Here is a 12,092-nt window from a genome sequence, read left to right as displayed (position 1 = left end):
CATGTATCTTCTAATCAGAGATGGGCAGTAACGCGTTACTGTAATCCGATTACTTTTTTCAAGTAACGAGTAAAGTAAGGGATTACTATTGCAAAAACGGTAATTAGATTATGGTGACTTTCACGCAGGAACGCTGCGTTACTGCGTTACTAAAACCGTGATTTTTTTTTTGCGAGAATGTCTCATGACAGTGACGTAAGCGAGTGCGACGTTCGTGACAACAGCTGTCTGCAGATCAACAGTGGATAATATATCGAGTGCAGGAGAGAGTATGAGCGTGCAGCGTTTAAAGCGTGGAAGTACTGACCTTACTTTAAGTTTGATTCCATAAAAAGTGACAAAAACATTAGCGTCCATTGTGCGTGGGAAGAAAACTTCTTTTTCCAGCGAAAAAACCCCCTAAACTTCCAAGCAAGCACCGAGTGCGCTACCACGTAATGGGAAACTCACAGAGAAATTCTTCCACTGACCGCCGCGGCACACCTGCACCAGGGTTAACCTCCGCCTACCCTGCTCCTGCTTTACAGGTGAAAATAGAGCAAAAGGGTCTGAGCGCTGAGTCTTTGACTTTATTTATTTTCTGCTGTGTTTTACTTGCATCTATTTGAAAGAGTGAGTGTAAACACACAAAAAAACAATTATTTTATGTGCTGGAATGTGCAGAAAATGGGTTTAAATATTAAACAAATTTCTTCCAGTCAGAGAATGTTGCATATAATTAAATTTTTGCTTGATGCATAAAGTTAAAAGATTAAAACTAATAAAACAAGTTTTAAAAAGAGACTTTTCCATTTGATTACATTTTGTATGATGGATTACGTAGAAAAAGTAGAATTGGGCTGAAAGCTCTATCGCTTTATCACCTATTCAGGTTGTAAATCGTGTTTTTAAAAAGTAACTAAGTAACTAAGTAATTAATTACTTTTGAAAATAAGTAATTAGTAAAGTAACGGGATTACTTTTTGGGGGAAGTAATCAGTAATTAGTTACTTAGTTAAGGGGCGACCGTGGCTCAGGGGGTTGGGAAGCGTATCTGTAACCGGAAGGTCGCCGGTTCGATCCCTGGGCTCTCTGTCCTGGTTGTTGTGTCCTTGGGCAAGACACTTTACCCTACTGGTGATGGCCAGAGGGGCCGATGGCGCGATATGGCAGCCTCGCCTCTGTCAGTCTGCCCCAGGGCAGCTGTGGCTACAACTGTAGCTGCCTCCACCAGTGTGTGAGAGTGAATGAATAGTGGCATTGTAAAGCGCTTTGGGTGCCTTGAAAAGCGTTATATAAATCCAATCCATTATTATCATTACTTCTTTCAAGTAACTTGACCAACACTGCTCGTAATAAATAAATAGGAAAAAGAAATAACAAACCATATATTTCTGACAATTTATGTTCAAGGTCCTGAAATTAGACATTTAAGAAAAAAAAACCCATCATGGCTTTTTGCTGCTCTAAAATCTTAATTTTGCCCTAAATTTCCAGTTCAAAATGGTTTCTCTGTGAAGTCAAAGCTTTGTTGTGCTGAGATGTGGGTTTCAACTAAACTAACCTTTTTAAACTCAGGCTATTCAAGGAGAGATGGCAGGCAGGTCACAGCTTTCAGGCAGTAAACACATGCTGGAAATCTCTTCTGTAATTGGGCTTTCTGGTCGTGGTTCAAGTCTGACTAATAAATTATAAGGATGTTGAATAAATCCATCTGTGCCAAAGTTAGTCTTTGCATTAGTAAGAAGACTGATTTGACTTGATAGCATTTACAGCACATAATAAAAATGTGGACTTTGTTGTGTAATTGCAGCTATTGCTCGACATCCAGCGTTAGTAGAGCTGGCATATCAAAGAATGAGATGAGAAGGCATTGGACAGCGAGAAAGAGGGGAATCAGATTTCCATCAAGATCTTGTACTGATGATGGAAGAGTTTGTCAGCTGTGTAAAGTCTTCTCCAGAAGGTCTCTAAATTCTAAATGTGTTGATGGACATGATGTCTGGTATGACATGCCCCGAACACCTCTCCCAGGAGGCATCCTAATCAGATGCCCAAACCACCTCAGCTTTCTTTTTTCGATGTGGAAGATCAGCAGCCCTCCAAAATTTCCACTGATGGAAAAAACCTGGGTGTATTGAATGACCAGCTTTTTCCTGAATGAAAAAGCAGGGAAGCAAAAATCCATTGATGGAAAAACCTGCTCATTCAGTATATTCAAGATGTCAGCTGACCTCATTTTTTGGGCACATAACATTACAAAAGCTTGACCTCACCAACTGAAGCTAACCCAGAAACAAAACACTGCTCTCGCAGGCTTGTAGGCTGGGCAGTAGGAATGATGGGTGCCTCAGGCCACATTAAGTTTTCCCTTTGCCACTGACTCCTATCTTTATGCTCCTTATCAAAGTGAAGCTGTTTTTCGGATTAGCCTCCCTGATAAGCGGTTTTCTGAAGGCTACACAGCTGTTTGGTACCAATCTCTTCACATTGTGTGTGGAAATGCTTCTACTTTCACTATTAAACATAGGCATAAATTCTACTGCTGATTATTTACAATTTATTTTATATCTTATTAGTATTGATATATTATTTACGATTATATATCTCCGATCATGATCATTCAGATCGAATGATCTGAAAGATGGTTGTTCACTGCTATCCTTCCAGGTTTTAATAATATATTGTGTTGTAAAGGCTCACCTTTCAACACATTCACTTCACCAGATGCACCTTGTTTCTTTTCCTCACCTTTGATTGGGTGTGGTGCTTGGCCTTAATTGCACTCACCTGTCACTTGTTATATAAGGACTGCACTCACCTACCCCTCACTCTTTCTTCACTCCCACATGGGGCGGCAGCTGAGGTGAGTTTCTCTTTGAGTCTCCTGAGTTCATGTATCATTTTGAGTTACTTAAATCATACTTTGTCCTTTTTAGAGAGAGCAGTCCATGTGTGTCTTTCTTTCCTTTACCTGTTATACAATAAAACGACAAAACCTGCAAATGATGACTGCTTATTCTCATTCTAATCCGATGAGCCCATGATGATGACTACTGAAACCCTGAACCTTCCTTCCTCCAAAACATGGTCCTCCGAGCCGGAGTAGCGTTAGCGTCATGGATTCAAAGCAGCCATTGACTGAAGGTTTGAGAAGATCCAGTCGTGATAGTCGACCTCCTGCCTACCTGCAGCAGTATGACGTTCAGTATCCTGGAGCTAGAAGAGCTACATGTGAGACAGAGAGCCAAACTGAATGCCAGCATAGTGACAAAGACACACATGGGCCGCAGGATCCTGTCGGAGAGTCAGAAAGACAACCAGAGACATCCCCTGCTCCTTTACCCACCAATCAAGATGAGGTGATGAGGGAACTCCTGATGACAATGAGGGAGATTAGGCAACTCATGATTCAGTTATCTCCTCCCCATTCTCGCAGTTCCTCCAGATCTTCAATTCACACTGTCTCTGATGAGAGCAAATCCTCTGTTTGCGGTTTACAAGCCATTCCCCAAACACATCAGCAACATGAGCAGTTCCCAGTGATTGATCCAGCAACATGTCAATCACCCTCTCAGCCCCCCCAGGTTAGCCGTCACTCTGGTGCAGTTCTGGCTGCTAGCCCTCCTTTCCCTAATTCAACAATATTAGATGCTGCAGTTCCTTCAAGTGGTTTGCCTAGACCAGTTTTTCAGACACCAGATGAGACTCCTTTTAATTTCCTGGCCACGCCACTGCAAGGTCCCCACCAGATTTCATGTGTTCAACCTGCTGTTCCTCTAGATGAAGACCCCGCTCAACCTCTCGTCTGCATTCCGGAACCAAGGCAGCAGCAACCAGCTACATCTGATGGTTTGCATGCACAAAACCCTTCAGTACCCATCACTGCTAGTTCTAGTCACCCTGTTAGCACTAGAACACATGTGTATAAGCTTGAGGGTCCTTCTTTCCCAGACCTTACCAGAGAAGATGAGATCCAGTATAGGCTGTTACGAATGGCCCTTACTAACCTGCTTGACCCTCATGACACAGAGCATTTCAAATATCATGTCCTTCTTGATCACCTGAAAGTAGACCAAGCTAAACGGTTAGCTATTTCCTTTTCCTATGCTCCTGACCCATACACTCAAGCCATCAAAGCTCTTGATGAGCGTTATGGGCAACCAAGACAGCTAGCATTGAAAGAGCTACGGAATATACTGGAGCTTCCTCCTATCAGAGCAGGTGATGGTCGGACTCTGGATAACTTTGCTCTTCGTGTGCAAGCTTTAGTTGGTTTGCTTAGCACTATGGGTGATCAAGGACAGACAGAACTAAATTGTGGCTCCCATGTCGATCGCCTACTTGAAAAGTTGCCCGCAGAGCATTCCAGTCGCTTCAAACGGCACATTTACAGGGAACAAGGAGATATGATGTATGACTTACCTTTGTTCTCATCCTGGTTGCAAATAGAGTGCAAGTGTCAACCAAGAAAGGACAGTCCTGTTTCATCCTTTAACCAGCCACGACCTGCCCATAAGTACACCTCTCCACTCACAACAATATTACATGGAACAAATGCATCCGATCCTGTACAGGCAGCACAACCCATCATAATGACTAAGGCTAGATGTGCATATTGCTGCTCACCTAAACACCACATTAGCAAGTGCCCTGAGTTCATTAACAAGACAAAGGATGAGAAAATAAAGTGGATAAAGAGAAACAAACGGTGCTGGCGTTGTGCTAGAACTCATCAGGCTGCGAAGTGTGATCTGAGGAAAGCATGTGCCACCTGCATGGAAAGACATCTACAGATCCTATGTGAGGTGAATCAGAGACCTAGAACTGAAACTAATCCTGTAGTGAGGACACTGTACTTTGATAGACCTAGCGATCGCCCTAGTGTACTATTAAAGGTTGTGAAAGTGCTCCTGCGTAATGGCAAAAGAACCCTGGAAACATATGCAATACTTGACGATGGCTCCCAACGTACCATGCTTCTGACATCTGCAGCTAAGCATCTCCACCTAACCGGGAAAGCTGAAAAATTATCACTCAGAACTGTCCATCAAGAAGTTGAAACCATTCAAGGTTCTTGTGTAAGTTTCCAGATCTCACCCATCGCACATCCAGAGAAAACATACACAATTAATAATGCCTTCGCTACAAGTCACTTAGCACTTTCAGACCACACCTACCCCGTATCCCCTCTTCAACGGAGATACAAGCATCTTCAAGGTATCCCATTAACCTTCATTAACAAAGCAGCTCCACTACTGCTCATAGGCTCTGATCATACCCACCTTATTACGCCTATTGCACCAGTTAGACATGGACCATTTGGATCTCCTGCAGCAGTCAAAACCCGCTTAGGATGGACACTCCAAGGTCCAATCACAGACTTCCAACCCCAGAGCAGTTCCACGCATGCCCAATGTTTATTCACATCTTCCAGTTCAGGTTCAGGAGAACCGCTCCAGCACATCCTTGTGTCCGCTGATGGCTCTGAATTCATTCAGCCACCTCATACTCTACCATCAGCAGTACCTATGTCGTCACCGGCAGTGCCACTATCACCAGTTCCACCGCCTGTGGCTGCCATTCCGCCAGTGGTCAGGGCGCTGCCTGCTCCTGCATCACCTGGTCCTGCCTCTGCCAAGCCCCGTACATTGCCCCCAGCACCTGCAAAACTGCCCAACGGTCTGCAGGTCTGGGCCTGCCGCTGCATCCCATGCGGTTGGCATTTGGACCTGCTTTGCCGCCACCGCTGGCTACATGGTCGGCCCCCTGAACTGTCTGGCCTGCATTGTCGACCCCCTGAACCTATATTAGACCTGTAGCATGTCTGATTCCTCTGCCCCCGCTTTGTGAAAAGGAGCATCTCTGATCCTTTGAACATATTTCTCAGTAGAAATATGGGGGCGGCTGTTGTAAAGGCTCACCTTTCAACACATTCACTTCACCAGATGCACCTTGTTTCTTTTCCTCACCTTTGATTGGGTGTGGTGCTTGGCCTTAATTGCACTCACCTGTCACTTGTTATATAAGGACTGCACTCACCTACCCCTCACTCTTTCTTCACTCCCACATGGGGCGGCAGCTGAGGTGAGTTTCTCTTTGAGTCTCCTGAGTTCATGTATCATTTTGAGTTACTTAAATCATACTTTGTCCTTTTTAGAGAGAGCAGTCCATGTGTGTCTTTCTTTCCTTTACCTGTTATACAATAAAACGACAAAACCTGCAAATGATGACTGCTTATTCTCATTCTAATCCGATGAGCCCATGATGATGACTACTGAAACCCTGAACCTTCCTTCCTCCAAAACATATTGGACAGTCCCAATTTTCGAAGTTACAGCAATCTCAATCGTTGTTTACTTTGCTTAATCTAGACCGATTATTTCTAAAACAGAGTAACATGTCGTGTGCAACCACAGGAAACGTCTTCCGTATCAACTTCATCAGTAAGGGTTAAATAACAAGGTGCCAGCTGAAACTTTAAATAATCACATATTCAGTGTAAGGCTTTTACCTAATTTAGTTACATCCAGGTGTGACTTTTTTTTTGCCTGATATATCTTTGGATTTAATAATTTTCACACATATCTAAACCATGTAATGTCTCACTTATTTACAAAATTGGAAATAAGCTGTCATGGCTTCATCAAAGATGAGGATTTCCTGGTGTTTTTACATTATAAATGACCAGAGTGCCATAAGAGGGCAATTTAGGAATTTAGGAAGTCTTGGTTAAATTAAAAGAAAGACCAAAATGAAATGTCTTTGTAACTTTTTAGGCCGGCACGTGTTTTCAGAACCACTCCAGTGTGTTTTTGCATTGATTCTACATGTCTCCCTTGTTTGGTGGGAGATGATGGTGATAAGAGTTTTTTTTTCTTGTCCTTTCGAAACAACAGCTGACAAAACAGTCTAAGCACCAGGTCCCTTTGGTCCCTGTTCAAAGTTCCTCCAATCTTTTTAAGCTGATGTGAATTCATTCATCGTTAGATAAATTGAGTAGTTTCCGTGTGGCTACTGAACTATTCTTGTTTTACCAAGTATCATTTTAATGAATTAACAAATTTCATATTTTAATTTTAAAGTCTGAACCAAACCAGATCTAATCCTTGAGTGTAACATAGCCTAAACAGCCCCTTGGAGGAGGTAATCAGAATCAGAATACTTTATTCATCCCGAGAGAAATGATGGAGAATTAATCGTTCTTTTATATTCCTCAGCAGGATTGATCCCTCTAGTCACAGGTCCCTCTCTCCAACCTTAAAGAGTCCACTACGCTCAAAAATTAAAGTTCATAGACATGCTGCATAACCGTGTCTAAAGGCAAAAGTGTAAATTGCCGCAATTAAAAGAAGTGCAATCACAGCCTCTTCATGGCTATGTCTAACTGCTCTGATTTCACCCCAGGATTCTGATTTGAAGTGTGGTTATTCTTGAGCCAAACTTGAGATCTTTAGTTTAGTTTTTCTTTTTTATGTTTTGGGTTTTTTTGCACTATGATGTTTCAAATATATGCAAAGGCTTTTGGGCACATCATGTGTTTCAACATATTTTTTTAACTAAATTCTTTGTGACATGTCTAACAGCACAGTTCTTGTGTCAAATTTTTGCTTTTTTTTTTTTTTTTTTAGATCATCTCATCCACTTATGGGTGATGATAATGAAAGGATATGCATTGCAATATCTTTTCATGTCATGTATCTGTGGCAACTTTGTACAAAGGAAAGGTTTAGCCAGTTTATCAGTGTTTGGCTCAATAATAAAAAGCCATTTCCAAGTTGAATCTATTTGTTGTTAGTTGACCATAGTCTACCAATAGCATCATCAGGTCTCTGAAATTGCCCAAACCAAGTTTGTTGTTCAAATAAATGTTTATATTAATCTGCCAATCAAGTCACAGAAACCTTTACGGTTTGCTAGGTTGTTAACGTCAGGGCTACTTTACGACCAATGTAGCCAACCATTTTGCAGCAGCATGACACCACACCAATTAGAATAGAATAAAAAGCCTTTATTTTGTCAACGTACGTGTGGACAAACAAAAATAATGTCATAGTCTTTAGCAATATTTTACAATGTCCTGAGTGGTGAGAGTGCAGATCTAGAGTTCAGTACTTTGATGTCATTGTGATAGAAGCTTTTCTGTAATGTGAAGGTGTGGAGTGCCAGGTTCCTGTTGGAGCACCTTTATGACAGTTTACAGTCTTTATCCCTGTAGGCAGACTCATTTCCTTTGTGTATTAATCTTGTGGTGTCAACTGAAAACACAATGACTAAGTTGATTTTGTCGGTTGGTTGGCTGCGATTAGAGAAGTGGGCCTAGGGTGCATCCCTGAGGAGCACCTGTGCTATATGTCAGAGTAGGGAAGTGATGGGTCCCCAGTCTAGCAGACTGTGGTCAGATTTGTTAAGAAGTCACTGTTGCAACCTCTGGTGGGCCTGTGGCTTCTGAAGAAGATTCTGTCTGCTGTGATCTTCGTCTCATGCTAATTAGCTTTTGTTGCAACATGATGTCTGCTTCTCAGATATGTTGACTGGTTCTTAAAAGGAACCAAAATAGAACTGACTTTGCTCCAACTCTGAATAACAGGTAAATGGGAGACACTGATTACATTGAAAGTTTAGGTACTGCAGGCTGTGCTGATTACATCAGTAAAGCAGATAAGTGGATATCTCTACATGGCTAGCAATCATATGCATATGAGCCTGCATATGCACCTGCCTCATAAGCCATTTTCACACAAGACCTTTTGGCAGTCTCAGGGCTGGACATTTTTTCACACATTTTCCTTTCTGTAATATAACTCAGAGTAGGAAACGGTTCACTTCAGGCACACTCCCACTACTGGAAATACTCCATGTGGCTTAGAAAAGGTGAGTTTTCAGAATAGAGCATGCAGGAACTACACATGATGCACATATGCGAGCAGTAAATGGAGGAAATTATTTGTTGCACCATTCTCAGATGACATCACACAGATTTGCTACTAGGTCAACTGAAACTAAACTAAAACTAGGGTAAAGAAACATTTAAATTAACCAAAATAAAATAAAATAAAATAGAGTTTTGAAAATAGCTACTCCAGAACATATTGTGTACTCGCAAAATAAATGAAGTAAAAAATCATCTCGCTTATGTGATCTACCTTTAAAAAATGCTGTGATTATTTTAAGACCCATTCTGAGCTTTTGAAAAATTTGTCTCTATCAAATGTCCTAATGAAGCCGACAGAAGAAGAAGAAAGACTAGCTAACGTCTGATTAGACTTCAACGGGCATTTTCTTTCTTGAATCCACCTCGGTTGGTTGACGCACACAAGAGTTTTGACTTTCAGCATGTGTATAAAAATGGTGATAGAGCAGTGTTTATGCAAAAAAAAAAATCGGTGTGGATATAGACGTCAAATGCATGCAGTTATCTTCTTTGTTGACTCTGAGACTCTAATCTTTTAACAGCTATAATCTTCCCCTGTTAGCAGAAGCTTGTGATTTCTCTCAATCTTTCTTAAACTTGGTGCTGTTTACTGTGCAACAACGCTGTCTCCAGACTTTGCACTGAACACACATGCATTTAGTGTGAGACTATAATATTGGGTGGATTTAAAAAGGCTGCTTTTCTTCTTCTGTTATGTAAAATGGGTCATGCAGTGTAACATTATGGCATAACAAGGTGGTTGATATATTTATTTATTTATTTATTTATTTATTTATTGTTAAAAGCGTTTAGAATATATCCTCCAGTCTAATTTCCTGCTGATCAAACTACTCGGGAATAAAAAAAAAAAAAGATTATCTGCCAATCTGCTTTCATGATCGACATAAATACAACGCCTTAAATGGTTCATGACATCAATCCAACGTATATCATTCGATTTTCCAAACACACAAAGGATCTCAGTTTTTCATCTAGCTCCTGGCCAAACAGAATATGAAGATGGAAAACAGCGAGGCACAAATGCCTCTCTCTCTCCTCCCTCTGTTGGTCAATCTGGATTATGTAAACAGGGAAGTGCAAGCTCGGGTAGATACCGTAACTGTGGTAGTGTGGCAAAGGTGACCGTGTGCGAGCGCGAGCGTACTCGTTTGTTCCCAGGCAGTCCTGGCTTCACGTTCCAGCTGTCACAACCTGCTCTTTCTCTCCTCCCCCACCTCGCTATTTCCAATTCTGCTGCCCCTCCCCCCCAGACTTCCTTACAATGTGGGTTAGTATGTGTAACCATGTGACTGGGCTATGACCTTTCACCTTATGTGTGTGTGATCTGTGAAGGGTAATCCCACACGACCTCTTCCCTTTCTTTTCATCACGCTCTTCCACTTTTCTTGTCCTTTAATTACACATCTAGCCATTTTCTATTCCATCCCTTCTTTCTTGTCCTCCACCCTGTCAGGCTTGTGTTTTTCTTCCCCCACCTCCATGGTTCTTACTTCTCTCCACAGTTCGTCTCATCTGCACTGACAGTGTTTGCATTTATGTGTCACTGAAATTTACCATTTGTTGCAGTTGCGGTGTTTACGATGTGTTTATTAGTGTTAATGATGTGCGATGCTGCCCCGAGGAGCCAAAAAAAAAGAATTTTCCAAACAGAAAGTTGTACCACATGACTTTATTCATCTCCTTGTTTCAGCTTTGCATCTTGCAGCCATAGTTTGACTCCAGCATCACCCTCTCTATCGGTTCATATTGATCGCCTCCCCTCTCTGTCCACAATCATAAATCAGGCTGAAGTGGATTTGTGATTATATGTTACCGTTTTAGCTTGTCAGATCTGTATTTACACATTTATTACTACTAAACTAGGCGCCAGTCTATCCCAACCAATAAACAAATTCATATTCGATCGTATAAAATGTGTGCTTTTTGGACACCGAGAGAGATCCTCCAATCTAATGTTTCTGACATCAGTTTTGAAGGATTTCATTTTCATTGGGGCAAAACAGAATCAGCACAATAAAAACTGCCATAAACTATCAGATCGTTCACTCCTCCTCTTCCCCCTTTCCCGATCTCTCATCCTCTTCTTTTCCTCTCATCTTCTCCTCTCTGTCCATCTCTTCCTGGTTGAACCCCATTACCCTTGTTACCTAAGGCAGCTTTCCTTGAGTGGGTGTGTCCTGCTGACATCACACACTGGCTCCTGTGTCGGTTGGCTGGGGGAGGGGAGAAGCAGAGAGAGGCGGGAGGAGGTAGACCGGAAAAGCTGCGCAGTGGCGTTGCGGGGGTGTTTCTACGTACGGCGGTCAGGGGCAGTTTTCAACGACTCATTGTTTTGTAATTGTCCCGATGGTCTTCTGTCCTCAGTGGAGCGCCGGTAAAGCTGCGCGACGAGGCTAGGTGTTGGGTGACTCACACACACACGCGCGCGCACACATAGACAGACACCTACACACACTTTGACACGCTCGGTTCAGACAGAACAGAGGAAGTGTGTAAACTGTATGAAGAAGGAGCACACACACAGATTGGAATAAGTTTCTGAGAGTGATAAGGAGGAGGCATGAATCTCTCACCAGACTAGGATACAGAAAGTTGCAGCCACATGACATGGGTGAGTAGCTGAAACCTTTTGACTGACTGGTTCAGTGTGAGATTCCTTCTACCGCTTTCTCTCTCTGGTCTCGTCCCCACACGTGTGTTTTGTTCTGTAATCTCTCAGTCAGCCCAGTAATATCTCCTGCTCTGTCTTTTTATCAGTACGAATGCAGACACATTCTATCATACTGACCTATATGTGGTGCCGTGCCAAGTCTTTAGCTGGGCTGTTGAGGCAGAGCAGAGCTCAGAGGTTTCATAAGGCATGTTATGAAATAGACACAGGGGTTGTCCTTGTTCCTGTTCCTGCCCCCCAAAAAAGTATCTTTGCCTCAAGTTTCAAGGACTTCTGTGTCATTTTATTTATGTAAGACTTTCTTCTTGTTTCTGATTCACTTTTTTTTTTCTTGAGGTTGATGTAAAAGTGTCTCGTCCCAAATCAGTTTTTGTAAAGTATAAGTAGGGCTGGGCCATATCATACGGTTCACGGTAATACCGGTATAATTTTGGGCAACGATAGAAAAATGAAATATCGCGATAGAATATGGGTAAAACGCGCATGCGCAGCGCCTTTGTTTTCATA

General features: G+C 42.2%; 1 protein-coding gene across 2 annotated transcripts in view; it reads left to right on the top strand.

The window, feature by feature from the left end:
* Nucleotides 1-12,092, top strand: part of LOC146610583 (helicase ARIP4-like) — an 83,594-nt gene that overhangs the window by 36,734 nt on the left and 34,768 nt on the right. Inside the window, exon 1 of one of the 2 annotated variants that reach the window (XM_085344991.1) lies at nt 11,294-11,525. The exons of the other annotated variant lie outside the window; for it this stretch is intronic. Within the exon in view, the coding sequence (XP_085201117.1) occupies nt 11,522-11,525 (4 nt within the window). The 5' untranslated portion in view covers nt 11,294-11,521. Of the gene's footprint in view, nt 1-11,293; nt 11,526-12,092 lie in introns of those variants that run through there. 2 annotated transcript variants of the gene reach the window in all.

The sequence above is a fragment of the Diplotaxodon limnothrissa genome, linkage group LG20 (genome assembly GCF_057381915.1).
Source record: "Diplotaxodon limnothrissa isolate DT_005_m linkage group LG20, D_limnothrissa_male_GT1.1, whole genome shotgun sequence".
Classification (NCBI taxonomy): domain Eukaryota; kingdom Metazoa; phylum Chordata; class Actinopteri; order Cichliformes; family Cichlidae; genus Diplotaxodon; species Diplotaxodon limnothrissa.
Note: the sequence above shows the minus strand (reverse complement) of the source record. Positions and strands in the feature narration are given on the sequence as shown.